Here is an 18,239-nt window from a genome sequence, read left to right as displayed (position 1 = left end):
ACACGAAAGAGAGGATGACATCACTGAAACAACAGAGAAGAGAATGTTTAAAAGTGCTATAGAAAGCAAGTTCGCAAAAGCTTAAACGATGTCATTCGTTCCAATTGAGCGAACAAACCAAAAGAAAGGTGAGAAGATGGTTATAAGAAAGATGAAGAGAAGTAGGAAGAGAGAAGATGGTGAAGTCAGGCAAAAGAGCTCATTGACTTTACATCGAAGCTTTAGATGAACCAAAACAGAGACCTACTTACACAAACATTTCGGTAAGGTTTTTCATGAGCTCTTAGAGAAAAATAAAATAAAATCGCAACAGAGATGGATGGTATGTTAATAAACTTGGTTGGGAAAGTAGAAATGTTTACTTACAGTTAAACCCTCAGATAATATGTGGAACATTACTACATTCAGCTCTTGAAGGAAGAACTTTATATCAGAGATAGAAGCAAATGCCGCCAGGTATTGTTGAAATGCACTATGACTTCTTCTTGAACAAACATAAGAATCTTACCGAAATAAAGAATGTATGATTTAACAAGAATATGAAGAGTAACGATGTCAGATGTAAAGAAAGCGCAAAACCAAAAAAAGAGACATATAGAGATGAAAGCAACACTGACCAAAATGACCAGAAAAGCATTCTGATGCTACTATATAATATCATAAAGAAAACCCACCACTTATAGAAAAGTTTTGGGAAAGATAATGGTGAAGAAGAAGTTTTATAAGAAGAGAAGCGCAGTCAGTTCTGGAAGGTATCTTTGCATATTACCTATAAATCTATGAACGCTACCAAATCTTCAATGACTGAACAAAAAGAACTTGCAACACTTATGACAGAGGACCAAATTGTTTCGTTTAATGCTTGCATTCAGGCTGGAATAAATGAAGAACTATGACCACCATGATGAGAAAGTCATTCGTGTTAGAGACTTTCCTAAAGTAAAAGTACAAGAAATTTCCGATTCAACAGGTATAGCATGTTAAATGTTACCATTGGTTATTTCAAAGACTAGCAGACATAAATGAAGATAAAGAGATATATACCAAAAGAATGACGAAAACTGTTTAAGAACTATTGACTTAGCTTCTTGTTTGAAGAACCACTTACATCTAAATGAAAGATACCAAATGACAACATACTTCAATTACGAAACCTTTTATATAGAAATCTTGATAGGGAGTGTGTGCGAATGAACATTGAGAAAACAGATGAAGATTTATACAAAAAGAGAGAAATAAATATGTAGTCGTTATGATAGAACAACCCCATATGATGTTATTGAAAACATTGTGGGAGTGCAAATTATTTCGAAACCTATTTCTTATGGAGAACTTTTCACATATACTACTGACTTATATAAAACAGAAACCTTGCAAGCCATTTAAAGATTTGAACATATGCTCCAAAGTATTGTGTAACAACTGAAGAAGGAAAGCAGAGTGCAAAAAGAAGTAAAATAAAGGCTAAATGTAAATTCATTCCTGAGCAACGTTTTCTTTGCTGACTTTAGTGTAGCACAGACGCTTTCATAAAGCTTTTAACATCTGTTATGACAGTGAAGATGTTCAGTGAAGTGAAAGCATATGGGGTCCAGAAACTGTGCAACAGAATTTTTGAACGACTCGCCTGACAAGAGTTAATTATATTTTCACAAACCTGCAGTTATGACATAAACTTCATCTTAAGACACAATGAGCAGAAAGTGAAAGGAACTCCCAATCATTTAAAGTTCACGAACAATGCAAAATAACTGTTATATAAAGGACGTGGCAATTATTATAAAAGACTCGTTACAGTGTTTATAATAAGAAACTTAAACATATTTGGGGGGTGGCCTGCTATGTTTTTAACTTACAAAACAGGACCGAAAAGAAGTATTTCAATATAACTACTACAGCAGTTTTTGTTAGCAAATGCAACAGAAACTGGTGTCATTCTGAGCTGGTAGTTTATCCATGAGTGCAGATACATGTATGAAGAACCATAGATTCCATCAAAGGTTGCAGAATAGATGAAAAAACCACTTCGACTTAGAAAAATATAGGCCACGTTTTACCTGGCAAACAAGATGTAAAGATTTAAGAAGAAGGTTTGTAAAGTTCCGCAATGACTTATTGAAAGAGTTTGATTAAACCGTTTATGACTACGTTAGTATTTGTTCTATTGCTAACAATTGTTTGAGAACAGGAGTATACTTCCGAATGGAAATCTTTATGATCCTCTCAAAAAACCAAGAGAATTTATTTCAATTGCATCAAGGTGGAAGATGTATAGGTTGTTCAGAATAACATGAAACAAAAGAGCAAAAAGAAACTCATTGGCTGACTTCGACACTGTATTCATTATATCCTTCAGCTTATAGCAAGACTTATATTGTAGAAGGAATTCCAAAAAGTATTGAGGAAGAAATGTTAAACACAGAGTATCTCATGAGAGTTCTGGCGGAAGAGTTGAATTAGAAGTGAATGATGTTAATGAGAAATTAGCCGAAAAAGCAGATAAAAACCACGTTCATTATATAACTTCAGACGAACAGATTATAACGGACTACCATGGATATTTAACACGAAGTGATGAAGCGAAGACAAAAAATGTTAATGAAAGAAGATATAAATACATTCGTGCTAAAGGTTATGACATAAGCTGTACTGTACAGTATGACACAGGTAAAGCACCAGAAGCATTTAGTTATAACGATGAAATTTATGCCTCTACTTTCTCTGTTAATGGTGTATTAGTTGAACCAAGATTTATGTTAAGAGTTAAGGCAAAAATAACGTTTGAAGATGCTATTAAAAGTAAAGCTGACAAAGTTGAACTTGACGCAACGAACAAAGTTTTGAAATCTCATAAACACAACATCTCCGATATAAATGAACTTCAAACTTCTTTAGACAGTAAAGCTGACAAGAACCATACACATAAATCCTTCACTACTGTTAGAGCAGACGACATAATATTGAACTTTGACCTTGGTTCAAGTGCACCATTAGAAAATCCAAGTACAAGCGTAAAAGATACTCTTAACAGTTTAGATAACAGTTGCAGGAACATTGAAAGTCATGCCAGAAACTTTGAAGCACATGAACTACCAGCAATGTTAGATAAGAAAGCAGACAAGAACCATACACATAAATCCTTCACAACTGTTGCTATAGAAAGTATTGAAGGAACGGTTGAAGAAACTGGTGGGGATGCATTATATTGTAAACCTCCTAACTTTCCACAAGGTTTAACATCGGATGACGACATAACGACGATGAGAAACATTAGATGTAAAGATGTTTATGTCATGAAGGATGAACATAATATTAAATTCACTGCTCAAGATTTATATGACAAGAAAGCAGACAAGAACCATACACATAAATCCTTCACTACTGTTAGAGCAGACGACATAATATTGAACTTTGACCTTGGTTCAAGTGCACCTTTAGAGAATCCGAGTACAAGCGTAAAAGATACTCTTAACAATTTAGATAAGAGTTGCAGGAATACCGAAGATCATGCCAGAAACTTTGAAGCATATGAACTACCAGCAATGTTAGACAAGAAAGCAGATAAAACTTATGTGGATGCAGAACTAACAAAGAAATTTTCGAAACCAGATACAATGACATTTACAACAGAAATTATAAATGGTGAACCAGCAACTCCATTTGAATTTGTTAGAGGTCTTCAACCAGATACTTTTGAATTTTTCTTGGATAATTCTATTGAACTAACATTACATTATAAAAGTGGAACAAATGCAACATTTCATCCGGGAGATACATTCCAAATGGTATTTAATGACATAAGTTCTTTAGAATATGTTTATAGAGTTATGAGCATATATGATTTAATATATCCTATAGGAGCTGTTTATACGTCTATGAATCCAATAAATCCAAACACTTTATTTGGTGGTAGATGGTATGAAATAGTTGACAGTTTTCCATTCTACACTAATACGCAGTCAATGAAGATGGGAGGTTCAAAGAAAATAGGTATTGAAAACCTTCCTTCACATATGCATAGGTTCAGTGGAAGAACATCTGTGGAAGGAAACCATTCACATTCAATAACAAAAAGAGGTTATACAAATCTTGCAGCGGGTTCGGATAGACAGGGAATGCATAGATATGATATCACAACTGACCCCAAAGATGTTAGCACAGGTATTTTCTGTGGAACTGCAGGAAATCATACACATGTTGTAGCTGGTATTACAGACCCAGCAGGTAATGGAAAAGATTATATGCCTCCTTATATAACAATGCACGCTTGGATACGAGTTGGTTAAAATCTTTAACTTTACATAAATGAGCTTGAAAGAAGTATTCGAACAACATCCATGGAGGTCATTTAAGAAGTTCAATGAAGCTGCAAAGAGTTCGGGATTTACTAACAGAGCTGAAGTGAAAAGGTTCTTTGACAAAAATGTTGTACATCAAACAAAAATAAATCCTTACGACTACTTTTTACCAATTTACTCCAACACTCCTGACGCATACCAATTTGACACTCTCATTCAAAGCAGAAAAGGAGGACATAAACCATTCCTCATCTTCATAAATGTTAACACTCGTAAAGCATATGCGTATATAATGAGAAATAAAGGAACTCATGAAGTGTTAAGAGTTTTACAAAAGTTTGTAGCAGAACATAGCCCAAGTATTTTAACATCAGACCAAGACGGTGCATACCTCAGCAACGAAATCACAGAATTTCTCATTAAGCATAACATAACTCACTACACTACTGAAGACCATAACCATAACATACTCGGTATCATTAACCGCTTCATAAGGACTCTCAGAGATTTAAATCAAGAGCGAGACTTTACCGAAGAAACAATGAAACATTTTCTCGAAGTATATAATTCCTCAACACATTCTACAACAGGACATACACCAAATTCAATGACACAACAACAAGAAGAAAAGTATATACAAAAGAAACGAAGCCAAACACAAAATATCAGAAATTCAACACAATTTACTCTCATTCCTGGTACAAAAGTTCGTGTAGTTCTTGACGACAAACCATTGACAAAGAAACGTTTAAGGTTAAGTCGAAATTATTATATCGTAGACTCTACGCAAGGTAATGGATATCTTATAAAAGCTGCTGACGACTCCATAGCATTTTACCCTCGACATAAATTAGTCGAAAGTAGTAATGGCAAACTTGCTGAAACCATTGACGAAGCAAAGCGAGGAGTGGTTATTGAAATACTTGACTATAACACAAACGATGACACTTATAAAGTAAGATATGAAGGAGGCGTTGAAGATGTTATACCATCTAAGAACTTGAGAGAATCTAAACCAACTCATCTGGGACCATTAGAGCGGGAGTACTGGAAAGATAAAAACATGCCAGAAAGAATAAGAAAATTCTTCTAAACTTTTTCGTTGGATGTAAATCAGACAAAAATATAATTTAGGTGAAGAGGTGAGATTTCACCTGTTTTCTCACCTCTTTTTTCACCTCTTGAATTTTCGTGAATTTTCACAAAAGACCAAAAATAAAGTTAGTTTTATTTTTATTTATTTTTTTATTTTGTATGTAAGAACAGAAATGTCAATCGAAGCAAAAACATTCACGAACAAATCTAATGGTGAAACATTCACAAAAGGCACTTATAATGGTATTGAAGTCTTACGTAGAGACAAGGATGGTTACATTAATGCAACAAAGATGGCGAGAGAAGCAGGAAAGTTAAACCATTTAAACAGATTTCTCAATAGTGCTAAAATGCAGGAAATTCTTGAGTTTTGGTTGAAAGAATACGGTCGAGCCAAAAGTGGCTCAACCTCAAAACAAGCATTTTATGAGCTTACTAAGGGCGTTATGAATGAATTCAAAGGTATTTACATACATGCTGACCTCGTTCATTTTGTTGCTGAATGGTGCTCTGTAAAGTATGCATTTTATGTCAAAGATATTATGGACTCCATAGACAAGAAAGTTCATGAGAAGTTAGATGAAGAAGAACTCGAAGATACAGTGGAGAATGCTAAACCTTTGTTCGAAGAAGAAGTTGGAAAAATGTGTGAAAAACAATTAGAACATGAACGTGAGATATATTATGGTTATAGAGATTCTCCATACGAACTAGACCAATGGGAACAAGAAGATTTAAAGAGAGAATTTAGAGAATATGAACTCGCTAAGATAGCATTTGAAGCTGCAGAAAAGAAGTTAAAAGTTTGGGGTCGTTTTGTACAAAAATATTGTGAGTAAATGAACCATTTATTTTTATTGAATTCAGTAAAAAATATATTTAGGTGAAGAGGTGAGATGTCACCCGTTTTCTCACCTGTTTTCTCACCCCAGTTTTTCACAAGCGTTTTACATGAATTGTACGATGTATATTTGAAATCCTAAACAATTTCGTAGCTTCTATTTCTTCTGTCAGTATGTCAAAAGTTTTAACAATGCCGAAAGTTTCTTTATATTTCTTCTTGACGTCAGATAGAAGGAAATCGTCAGCAGTTGGATAGTTTTTGTTCAGAAATGCTAACATGTCCATTTTATTTTCTGCTGGCTTTTCTGCTTCTTTCTTTAAGTCTGCATAGTCGTTTCGCATTCTTTCTATCTCTTTGACGGAGTAGTTATATTTCCTAATTGCTGCTTTACATTTAGAACATTGCGGATTCATTTTTGCGTTATATTCTGAAACCTTACCTGCTAAAACAACTAAGGCGTCAATGGTTTTCTTTAACTCAAAAGCAGTTGGTCTTATCTGTTCGTTCCATATTTTACCTCTTCTATCTTTATCTCTTATCTGCCATACACATTCAGCAACTAACGAAACAAAGTTATCGTAGGTCTTAAACTCCCCGGATTTATATATGTCAGAAACATTCTTATATACCATGTCGCAATCTTTGTCCATAACCTTATGGTTGCAATGAAATCCTAGAAACTCATAGTTTACCTTTCGAATGAACTTCTTTATTTCTACTGAGTCAGTTGGTTTCACTTCTATTTCATCGAATTCAGGAATAGTTAGTTTTTGATGCTGAATTTCAGGTAGTTTAGGTAAATGGTCAATAATGTCCTGCATTTCATAAAGATACTGTTCATTTGTTTCATCTTTCGCACTACAGTCTAAATTACTTGTTAAAAGTTCTTGCTTTATCTTCTGGATTTTTGTTTCGAAAGTATATGAAGAAGGAATGAAGCTTTTCATCTCTACTAACATAGATGTTGGATTCATGACTAACGAGTTTGGTGAAGTTGTTGTGGACAGAGTCCCGCCGTTCGCGGCTTGAATTGTTGTTGTGCCGATTGTTGAAATCATATCTTTACATACAAAATAAAAAAATAAATAAAAATAAAACTAACGTTATTTTTCTATCTTAAGGAAATTCATGAAAATTCAAGACCCTTTGGGTCTCGCCGCTTAGCGGCTGAGGTGAGAAATTAGGTGAAAAAAGAGGTGACATCTCACCTCTTCACCTATAATATATTTTTGGTCATTTACACTCATTTACGAAGAAGTTATGACAAAGCATTTACGAAGAAGTTATGACAAAGCATTTACGAAGAAGTTATGACAAAGTCACGAGGGTGAAAAAAGAGGTGAGAAAACAGGTGACATCTCACCTCTTCACCTAAATTATATTTTAGGTCAAAGCTTCCACGAGAGAAAAGATTCCTCATTCGCTAAGGATTCCAAAAATGAAAAAATCATTGATTTCGGCTGAGAAAAAACAGCAAAACCCTTCTTCCACGGGAACAAAGAAATAAAGAAGAAATAAAGTAAATTTTTTATTTATTCCCGTGGAAGATAGAGCACTTTTATGACACTTTTTATTCACGACAAACAAGACAAATAAAGAAAATAAGAAAATACGGCGCTGTCGCGGTTCGAACCACAGACCTTGACCCCTCCATAACACCACCTTAGACCACTGTGCTACGTAGCCTGTCGACATAAGATTTTATAAATTGCATATTTGACGTAAATTTATTTCCATCTGGCTTCCCACTGCATAAGATATTCATACGTGTTTGTAAGACATTCATTAAACTTCTTTTCTATTGCATCTAATCTTGCGTTATTTTTTTCAATAACTTGTCTGTATTCTTCATCATCTCCAGCAGTGTTTGGGTCTTCACGTTTAAAATATTCATTGTTAACCAATTTTTTATCTACAAATTTTATTAGTGTTTGATTCACTTCGTTATGATAACGGTCATATTCTTTCAATACGTAAGTGAAGACAAAATGCGTCGTACCTTCAATCTTAAAGCTTAAAGAACTTTCAACACAGTTTTGAGGGTCTGTCAGTGCGTCAATGAGATAGTATTCGAAGTCAGTCAATAATCTTTTTAAAGTCATTTCATACAGGATAAAATTTAATGTTGTGAAGAAATAGTGTTTATCTCAGAAAAAAATAAAGTTAGTTTTTATTTTATTTATTTTTTTATCCTGTATGTAAGAACAGTAATGTCAACATTAGAGAACACAACAACTGCTATCGTTCATGAAGCCATAAATGAAGAATACGAATACATACAATATAACAAACAGTTACGTCTCATTCGTTCAGTCAAAGATGATATGTATCAAATGCAAAGTATAATGAACGCTCTTCGTTCTACAAAGCAAGCATATCATTGGTTTGAAAACCAACAGGCAAAAGAACTTTTAGAAGAATTTCCTCATATGATTGCTTCCCTCGGAAAACCGAGGGAAGAGATTCCGTACGAAAATCGCAAGAATTTGGCACCTGGTTTGAAAGGTTATTATGTTCATAGACTTTTAGTAAATGCTGTAGCAATGTGGGCTTCACCTCGTTATGCTTGTTATATTTTCATGATGTTAGATGAACTATATAAAGCAGAACGTGGAGAGATGGAAAAGAAACTTCAAGCAAAAGATGAAGTCATTGAATCCAAAGACAAAAGCATACAGAAAAGAATACCACGTTCAGTACCAAAAGGAAAGGAAAAGAGTTATAAGTATATGATTTATACTGAAGAGTTGGAGAAAGAAGAAGATAGAGATATGGTTATGTTGCATTTAGTCAGAAGAAACAACAAAAGCTTTTACGACCTTGCTAAAATATATAAATCTGACAGAAACTGGTTCTATCGTGAAAACTTACCGATTTCAATGACACCGAATGAGCAAATAAAAGAAATTGTCAAAAATACTCTTCCTCAAACACACTATGACATCAAAGGTTGCACAATACTTACCTTCAAAGAAGACTTAACATTACTGAAGGAAAAAATAACAGAATATTTCGATAACTTCAAAGAGGAAGAATGAAGTCACGACAACATTAACGAAGAAGTCACGACAACATTAACGAAGAGAGAATGAGGTGAAAAAACAGGTGATATCTCACCTCTTCACCAAAAATATATTTTTGGTTAAATAGCTTCAGGGTCAATTTCTTCAACCATTTCACTTCCTTCGTCAATGTCAATTGAAGCTTCTTCAACCTTTGGTAAGAACTTTTGTATAACATCTTTGTTCGTTATTGTCTTCAGAGATGAAGGATAATATTTCACAGATGTTTCACCCTTCTTATATTCTTTCTGTTCGGAAAGATTCATAGCAATACTGAAGAAGTCAATGTTGGAGTTCTTTATGACAGTATAGTGTGTATCTTTGACATTCACGAAGAAACCCTTTTGTTTCAAAACTACTGCTAACTCTTGTGAAGTATAACGTTTGCGGTCAATGACGATAGCTAATGGTCTGACATACTGACCAAACTTAGATTCTTTCACAAACTTCTTGTTAAAGATAACATTAACGTTTGAAGCATTATTGAACTCATTCTTGATGGCAGTAGCGAGAGCATTGTATGAAAAGAACTTGCAATCTTGCATGTGTTTCATTAAAATAAAAATATTAAATTATTTTGAAAAATAACTTAAAAAAAATCTAATCTAATTTTTTCAAAAAATATTTTTTTATTTCCTACTAAAGATGTATCGGAAGTTGTCTAAGTTAGAACACTCGGAAATAAAACAACTTCTTACAGAAGCTAATATAGATGTTGCAAAGCATTACGCAACAAACAAAAAAGCACTCGCTGACTTCATTAAAGACTATAATGGTGCAATAAGTTATGATAGAATTCATGAGTTCATAAAGCCGCAACGCGGCGAGGACGAAGTCCATGCAAGAGCATTTCCTTTAAATGACATTGCTATTGACTTATATCATAGACGTTCAGTACCTCATGAAGTAAGAAGAGAGATGTTTGACATAACAAATGCAAACGTTGGTGAAACACGAAAGAGAGATGACACACTGAAACAACAGAGAAGAGAGATGTTTAAAAGTGCTATAGAACAAGTTCGCAAAGCTAACGATGTCATTCGTTCCATTGACGACAAACCAAAAGAAGGTGAGAGATGGTTAAAGAAAGATGAAGAGAATAGGAAGAGAAATGTGAAGTCAGGCAATAGACTCATTGACTTTAACATCGAAGCTTTAGATGAACCAAACAGAGACTACTTACACAAACATTTCGGTAAGGTTTTCATGAGACTCTTAGAGAAAATTAAAATAAACTCGCAACAGAGATGGATGGTATGTTATAAACTTGGTGGAAAGTATGAATGTTCTACGTTAAACCTCAATAATATTGGAACATTACTACATCAGCTCTTGAAGGAGAACTTTATATCAGAGATAGAAGCAAATGCTGCAGGTATTGTTGAAATGCACTATGACTTCTTCTTGACAAACATAAAGAATCTTACCGAAATAAAGATGTATGATTTAACAGAATATGAAGGCTTAACGATGTCAGATGTAAAGAAAGGCAAACCAAAAAAGAGACCATATAGAGATGAAAGCACACTGACAAATGACCAGAAAGCCATTTTGGAAGCTCTTAAGCAAACAGGAAACCCAGCACTTATAGAAAGCTTTTGGAAAGATAATGGTGAAAAGAAGTTTTATAAGAAGAGAAGCGGTCAGTTCTGGAAGTATCTTTGCACATTACCTATAAATCTTGAACGCTACCAAATCTTCAATGAACTGAACAAAAGAACTGCAACACTTATGACAGAGGACAATTGTTTCGTTTATGCTTGCATTCAGGCTGGAGTAAATGAAGAAACTATTGACCACATGAGAGAAGTCATTCGTGTTAGAGACTTTCCTCAAAGTAAAGTACAAGAAATTTCCGATTCAACAGGTATAGCATTTAATGTTACCATTGGTTATTTCAATGACTCAAGACATAATGAAATAAAGAGATATATACCAAAAGAATGCGAAACTGTTAGAACTATTGACTTACTTCTTGTTGAAGACCACTACATGCTAAATGAAAGATTACCAATGACAACATACTTCATTCGAAACTATATAGAAATCTTGAAGGAGTGTGGTGGAATGAACATTGAGAAACAGATGAAGATTTATACAAAGAGAGAAGATAAATATGTAGTTCGTTATGATAGAACAACACCGCTATGGGATGTTATGAAAACATTGTGGGAGTGCAAATATTTCGAACCTATTTCTTATGGAGAACTTTTCACATATACTACTGACTTATATAAACAGAACCTTGCACCATTTAAAGATTTGACATATGCTCCAAAGTATTGTGTACAACTGAAGAAGAAAGCAGAGTCAAAAGAAGTAAATAAAGCTAAATGTAAATTCATTCCTGAGCACGTTTTCTTTGCTGACTTTGAGTGTAGCACAGACGGCTTTCATAAAGCTTTTAACATCTGTTATGACAGTGAAGATGGTTCAGTGAGTGAAAGCATTTGGGGTCAAAACTGTGCAACAGAATTTTTGGAAAGACTTCCTGACAAGAGTTTAATATATTTCACAACCTCAGTTATGACATAAACTTCATCTTAAGACACATGACAGAAGTGAAAGGAACTCCCATCATTAAAGGTTCACGAACAATGCAAATAACTGGTTTATATAAAGGACGGGCAATTATTATAAAAGACTCTTACAGTGTTATAAATAAGAAGCTTAAACTATTTCCTGCTATGTTTAACTTACAAACAGGACCGAAAGAAGTATTTCCATATAACTACTACAGCAGTGTTTTGTTAGCAAATGACAACAGAACTGGTGTCATTTCTGAAGCATGTAAGTTTATCCATGATGCAGATACATTTATGAAAAACATAGATTCCATCAAAGGTTGCAGAATAGATGAAAACCACTTCGACTTAGAAAAATATAGCACGTTTTACTGCAAACAAGATGTAAGAATTTTAAGAGAAGGTTTTGTAAAGTTCCGCAATGACTTATTGAAAGAGTTTGATTTAAACGTTTATGACTACGTTAGTATTTGTTCTATTGCTAACAAATTGTTTGAGAACAGAGTATACTTCCCGAATGGAAATCTTTATGACCTCTCAAATAAACCAAGAGAATTTATTTCGAGATGCATTCAAGGTGGAAGATGTATGTTGTCAGATAACATGAAACAAAAGAGCAAAAAGAAACTCATTGCTGACTTCGACACTGTTTCATTATATCCTTCAGCTATAGCAAGACTTTATACTTTAGAAGGTATTCCAAAAGTATTGAAGGAAGAAATGTTAAGCACAGAGTATCTCATGAGACATTTATTCGATGATGACCAAAAGGAACCCATTGGTGAAAAGTTTATGTCTGGCTTCTTTGTTCTCATTAAGATAACAGAGATTGGTATACCCAGACACTTTCATTTAATAGTTTGCGACCCTGAACTAAATCCAGAACTTAACGTTCCAAGAAGTTCAAACACTTGCTGTCTCATGTATGTTGACCATATAACATTACAAGACCTCATAAAATATCAATGTGTCAAATGTGAAGTGTTGCAAGGATACTATTACGATGGAAACAGAGATATGAGAATAAGAGATGAAGTAAAGAAGTTGTTTGAGTTAAGGTTAAAGTATAAGAAAGAAGGAAACCCCTTACAAGAAATTATAAAACTCATTCTGAACAGCATTTATGGCAAAACTATTCTATCTCCTATTGAGTCAAAAATAACCATAGTAAATGACAAAGATGCTATAAGATATGCTATAAGAAATTACAACCATATAGTGAAGTTCGAAGGTTTGGATGGTTCAGATAAAACTATTTTCAAGCTAACGAAAAGCATTTGCAGACACTTTAACTTCTGTCCACTTGGTGTTAATATTCTGTCTATGTCAAAACGTATTATGAATGAAGTATTCTGTACTGCTGAAGATATGGGTCTTCAAATCTTTTACCAGGATACCGACAGTATGCACTTATATAATGAAGACATACCAAAGCTTGCAGCAGAGTTTAAGAAGAGATATGGTCGCGAACTTATAGGAAAGAACCTTGGTCAATTTCATAGCGACTTTGCAGAAATAACACCTGGAAAACAAAGTTTAGCTTATAAAAGTATTTTCTGTGGAAAGAAGACCTACATAGACTTACTCACTAACGATTTAAATGAAGTTGCATTTCACTGCAGAATGAAAGGCGTGAAGCAAGATGTTATTGCTTTAACCGCTAATGAAATGTTTCCTGAAGCTATACAATGCTATTACAATGAAGATAAGAACATTCACATACCTGTTGGAACATATGACAAAGACTCTGAGTTCAGTTTAATGAAACTTTACAAAGCACTTTATGATGGTCAAGAGATTGCATTCGACTTATGTAAGTCATGTCAACCTTGCTTTGCTGAAAAGTTCAACTTTTCAATAACGACTAAAACAAGCTTTATTCGTAAGTTGAAGTTCTGAGGTCATGGGCTTCGCCCTTGCCGCTAGCGGCTTATTTTTGTCAGCAATGAGGTCATGAATGAGGTCATGGGCTTCGCCCTTGCCGCTAGCGGCTTATTTTTGTCAGCAATGAGGTCATTCGTGATAAAAATAAAGCTAGCGTAGATTTTACAATACTGCGATGGTAGAGTTTAAGAGTTGTGCTTCAATGTAGAGACAGTCCTTCCCATCTGGAGGCAAGAACACTGGACATTTATGGTCATGAGTGGAGAACATGTCTATCCAAAACTCACGATTGAAGCCAGTTAATTTATAGTATTTAGGGTTAGGAAGTGGTGAAGTTCTTGTATGACCAATGAACTCATTTTCAACGCCTTTGGCTATATTAGAGTAAAGTATTGCTTGCTTTCTATCCCAAATGCCAGGTGTTACAATCTTTGAAAATTCATTTTTCCTCGGAAGCATTGCATCATAATTGAAAACATTCTTAAAATCATCACTTGGTTCGGAGATTTGAAATCTTATACGTAATGGATTTTCTTTCTTTTTAGCGACTTCATTGAATGGTGAGAATACAATGAATTGACAGTCATGTGTTCCATCTTCATTTTCATTAAATTCATAATGAAAGTCTATAAGTTGTGGCTGACTACCTTCTTCCTTCAGTTGTGCAAGAAACTCACGTAAAGGCTGTAAAGTTTGTACTTCAATGTTGAACTTTTTCTCGAACATCTCATTAAATGAAATCATACATTGCAACAATGTTGTATCGTCTTTAAAGTATTTGTATATGTGAATGTTTTGGGCGCTTAAAGACTGTTCGTCATTTTCTATCTCGACTTGAAGTATAAAGTCAACCTTTCTGAAAGCACGTGTTATATACATAGATGTTATGCCAATGTACTTCTCTTCATTTATGTTCACAATCCAGTCTGTTGGAAACTTAAACGTTACTCTGTTCCCCTTTATTTTGACGTCAGGGTTTTCACTACTGAACGCAACAGATAAAGGTATTTGTCTATACATTTAGTTTGGATAAAAATAAACCATTTACTCTTTCTTTGCTTCAGCTTCCTTTGCTTTTTGTTCTTCCTTTGCTTTTGCTTCTTCTCTAGCTTTTTTCGCCAGCAAACGTGGGTTCTTCTGTCTTCCAGCAGCTAATGCAGCTAGTTGTTTTTCACTAAGTTTTCTCTTTGGTCTCTCTGGCTTTTGTTCTTGTTTTTGTTCCTTCAGTTCGGATAAAATTTGCTCGCGAATTTCTTTCTTCAATGCTTCAACATCTATGACCCCTTGGGTCTTGTCCATATGACTTGTCTGAGTCATTTGACTGTAGATAAAAAACTAACTTAAAACTTTAACCGATGTAAAATGAGCTTGTCAAAATCAGAGCGAGAGTCTATTATATTAAATGACGCAAGAGGAATACAACATCCTTTCTATTACGTAAGTCAGAGTAAAGATGGTAAAATATACGTAAGAAAAAGAAAGGTTCCATTAGCGAATGCAGAGAGCGACAACATTAAGGTGCATGGCAAGGGTGAAGTCCACGAAGCCCATATAAAACCTTCTGTTCAAACTGAGCCACCAAAGAACAGAAGAAAAGAAGCCAGATGTACTTTCAATAACGAACCAAGAGCTTATTGCAAAGTTCGTGAATTTCATTGAAAAACAAACCGAGTCAAAGAACCCTGACCCGCCAGTGAAAGAAGTTGAGACAAAAGAGAATGTACAGTTCATTGAAAATGTCAAGAAACAACTTCCACCACGAATGCCAAGAAGAAGAGTGAGAATAATGAAGTAAATAGATATTTTTATCTGAAGTAAATACATGCAGAACGAACAGTTAAACGAATTTACTCCAGCAGAGCATATTCATCAGATTCGCTCATATTTCGATATCATAGACAATGCAGTTCAAATTGGTGACACTAATAGAAAATATTCTGACGCAAAGATTCCATCACAACCTGGAACTGCTAAAGATAACACATGGGTAACATTCAATCTCTCACCTCCTGGTGAAAATATGTTGGACCTTTACAATACATTCATTACGTATAAAATGGAAGGTCAATTTATTGTAGATAAAGAAATTGGTTCAGGTTCCAATAAAACAAACCCACCAGGATTTTGGATTGGTTTCGATGACGCTTTCTATGCAGTTGCTGGATATCAAATCCTTGCAAATGGTCGTATCGTATATTCTCAAGACAACGCAAGAGAAGAAGCATATATAACTTCAAACTCACAAACTACCGAACAAATAAAGAAAGTAGATGTTTTTTCAAAGACTCGACATGAAGATGTATGGAGTCATTCGGGAACATGCAGAACAGGACAAATTGTTAGTGGTCCAATTACAGCAGGAAAATCATTTGATTTTAAGCTTCGTTTAAGAATTCCTGTTAGAAGATTCCTTCCATTAGAAGCTATTCGATTTATTCCAGCTTTTGCAGGAAACATTCAGCTTAAAGTAAAGTTCAGTAGCGACGCCTTACAATGCACATCTATATCTGTAAATGATATCATTGCTTTCAATCCAACTCTTAAAGTTGCATTTGCTTCAGATTCAAATCCACCGACAAATAAATTTGTTCCATGGAATGAACCATTCACTATGATAACGAAGGCAGTAGAAGCTAGTGGAACAGTTACTATTACAACTGTAAACCAGCAACTATTTCGAACAAAGATGGATTTTAATGAATGTTTCATTCATCCAAAGTCATTCTCTTTAGACCCTAACATTTATACAGAACTTGTAGAACATTATACAAACGAGGCTTTATGTTTTCCTGTTAAAGTTATGGATTGGATTCCTATGGACGGTTCATTCTCAAAGAATACAGATAGTTCAAGTGCAACATTTACAGCAGCTTATACGCCTATTAATGTTAAAAGTATTTGGGCACTATTTAGAAAGAAAGACAACTATTATGTTAATTTTGAGAACCCTAAGTTTAAATATCTTCAGCTTTCCATGGGAGCTTATGGAAATATGCCTGCAGAACCTGAAAAATCATATGGACCTGTATTTTATGAAATGGTTGCGAACGCTTGCAATACAAACAATGATATGATTGGATTTAATGAAGATGTTATGAGGTCATTGGTGGATGATGGTAGTGTGGAACATAAATGGGATAGCTATGACAACACACATTTCTTATGTGGTTTTCCAACAGAAGTGGACTTTTGCTTCCAGCAAGGTCAAACATCTACTGCTCCAATAACTACAAATTGTCTGTTAAGGACCTATTGAACTAGCAACTGAAAACGTACCAAAGCCACTTATTGGATTTATGAGGGATTGTTGCTTTGCAATACAAGTAAGACAGTCAGGCATACAATAATAAGACTTGACGACTATAACTTAGCAACTGACGACAGTGAGGAATAAAGGATGAACGTTTATTTTTAAAGCTTATAAATGAGTTCTTCATCAAGCTCTCGTGAACCTTCACCATCTATGAAAAAACTTTACCAAACGATTATGGAGCACCTATTGAATATTTCTTACGAGCTGCACAATGGCAAAGAGCAGTCTCACCAAGGTTAGGTGTTCCACCAGCTCCTGTCAAAAATAGCATTTGGTCAAGTCCTTATATAAAATATGGTCTCCCACTAGGTTTGCTAGCTACAGCAGGAGCAGTAATGATGTTGAAAAGAAATAAAGCAAATGTTATAAATAATACTGAAGTAGCTGAATTTGAACAAACTCCGACACCATCGCCAAAACCAACGTCAAAACCAACGCCTTCACAAACAACACCTTCAATGACTCCTGAACCTATGAAAGTACAAACTCCTGTTCAAAAGTCAACTCCAAAACCGACTCCAACATTTAAACCAGAACCAAGGAAGAGAGTTATAAAGCAATGAATTCATGAGGTGAAAAAAGAGGTGAAAAAAGAGGTGAGATTTCACCACTTCACCTAAATTTATTTTTTCACCTCTGACAACGTTTATTTTTAAGTTTATTTTATTATTTAGCGAGAACGTTTATTTTTATATAAATGACAGAACAAAAATATAACATTTCTACTCAGCAGGAATGAGACCCTTACTGACTATGTATTCGTTTAATGCTTGATGAAAACAATGGTACATATTATCGTATGGGTATACACAACGTCTGTTTCCATCGTCGTCGTATATGTAGAGCTCAAATCCAGTCCAACCTTCTTTTGTACAATATGTAGCTTTATTTAAGTATGCATTTATGTAGATAAGGCAATTTTCTTCATCGCTCCAGAAATAATTTTTCGTCATTGTTGAAATAGTTTTCGTTCCTCTGCGACCATAAGGAATGTATGCAATGAACTTTGCGTCATAAGGGATTGTAATATATTCAGGGTTTCTTTCATCGTCAATGGGTCTGTCTTTGTTAAAATGCATGTTTCTCAGTTTTACTTGAGTTTTGAATAGTTCACGGAAACGTTCTGGGAAAGAGTCATAGTAAATGTAGTCGGACATGTCTTTGTAATGAAATAAAAAATTTAAAAAAAATAAAAATAAGGTTATTTTTTATTTAGTG

At 34.4% G+C, this 18,239-nt stretch overlaps 10 protein-coding genes across 10 annotated transcripts, besides 1 other annotated feature; 6 read left to right on the top strand and 4 right to left on the bottom strand.

The window, feature by feature from the left end:
* Positions 1-18,239: part of a mobile genetic element that runs on past both edges of the window.
* On the top strand, positions 3,099-3,975 carry TVAGG3_0716220 (keratin-associated protein family; the record flags this gene model as incomplete). The annotated part of the gene is made up of 1 exon (XM_051243961.1): positions 3,099-3,975. A coding segment is annotated over one exon (877 nt), but the record flags the coding sequence as incomplete, so codon positions are not given.
* On the top strand, positions 4,840-5,391 carry TVAGG3_0716210 (integrase core domain containing protein family; the record flags this gene model as incomplete). The annotated part of the gene is made up of 1 exon (XM_051243960.1): positions 4,840-5,391. One exon carries the CDS (start codon positions 4,840-4,842, stop codon positions 5,389-5,391), a length of 552 nt encoding a protein of 183 aa, XP_051090547.1.
* TVAGG3_0716200 (KilA, N-terminal/APSES-type HTH, DNA-binding family) lies at positions 5,567-6,056 on the top strand (the record flags this gene model as incomplete). Its single annotated transcript, XM_051243959.1, has 1 exon — positions 5,567-6,056. A coding segment is annotated over one exon (490 nt), but the record flags the coding sequence as incomplete, so codon positions are not given.
* On the bottom strand, positions 6,522-7,295 carry TVAGG3_0716190 (organellar and viral DNA polymerase type B; the record flags this gene model as incomplete). The annotated part of the gene is made up of 1 exon (XM_051243958.1): positions 6,522-7,295. A coding segment is annotated over one exon (774 nt), but the record flags the coding sequence as incomplete, so codon positions are not given.
* On the top strand, positions 8,448-9,216 carry TVAGG3_0716180 (KilA, N-terminal/APSES-type HTH, DNA-binding family; the record flags this gene model as incomplete). Its single annotated transcript, XM_051243957.1, has 1 exon — positions 8,448-9,216. A coding segment is annotated over one exon (769 nt), but the record flags the coding sequence as incomplete, so codon positions are not given.
* On the bottom strand, positions 9,380-9,853 carry TVAGG3_0716170 (uncharacterized protein; the record flags this gene model as incomplete). Its single annotated transcript, XM_051243956.1, has 1 exon — positions 9,380-9,853. The coding sequence occupies one exon, from the start codon at positions 9,851-9,853 to the stop codon at positions 9,380-9,382; it is 474 nt and encodes a 157-aa protein (XP_051090543.1).
* On the top strand, positions 10,737-11,731 carry TVAGG3_0716160 (organellar and viral DNA polymerase type B; the record flags this gene model as incomplete). The annotated part of the gene is made up of 1 exon (XM_051243955.1): positions 10,737-11,731. A coding segment is annotated over one exon (995 nt), but the record flags the coding sequence as incomplete, so codon positions are not given.
* Positions 13,871-14,728, bottom strand: TVAGG3_0716150 (uncharacterized protein; the record flags this gene model as incomplete). Its single annotated transcript, XM_051243954.1, has 1 exon — positions 13,871-14,728. The coding sequence occupies one exon, from the start codon at positions 14,726-14,728 to the stop codon at positions 13,871-13,873; it is 858 nt and encodes a 285-aa protein (XP_051090541.1).
* TVAGG3_0716140 (uncharacterized protein) lies at positions 14,753-15,025 on the bottom strand (the record flags this gene model as incomplete). The annotated part of the gene is made up of 1 exon (XM_051243953.1): positions 14,753-15,025. The coding sequence occupies one exon, from the start codon at positions 15,023-15,025 to the stop codon at positions 14,753-14,755; it is 273 nt and encodes a 90-aa protein (XP_051090540.1).
* TVAGG3_0716130 (uncharacterized protein) lies at positions 15,531-16,003 on the top strand (the record flags this gene model as incomplete). The annotated part of the gene is made up of 1 exon (XM_051243952.1): positions 15,531-16,003. A coding segment is annotated over one exon (473 nt), but the record flags the coding sequence as incomplete, so codon positions are not given.

The sequence above is a fragment of the Trichomonas vaginalis genome, chromosome III, assembly GCF_026262505.1.
Source record: "Trichomonas vaginalis G3 chromosome III, whole genome shotgun sequence".
Classification (NCBI taxonomy): domain Eukaryota; phylum Parabasalia; order Trichomonadida; family Trichomonadidae; genus Trichomonas; species Trichomonas vaginalis.
Note: the sequence above shows the minus strand (reverse complement) of the source record. Positions and strands in the feature narration are given on the sequence as shown.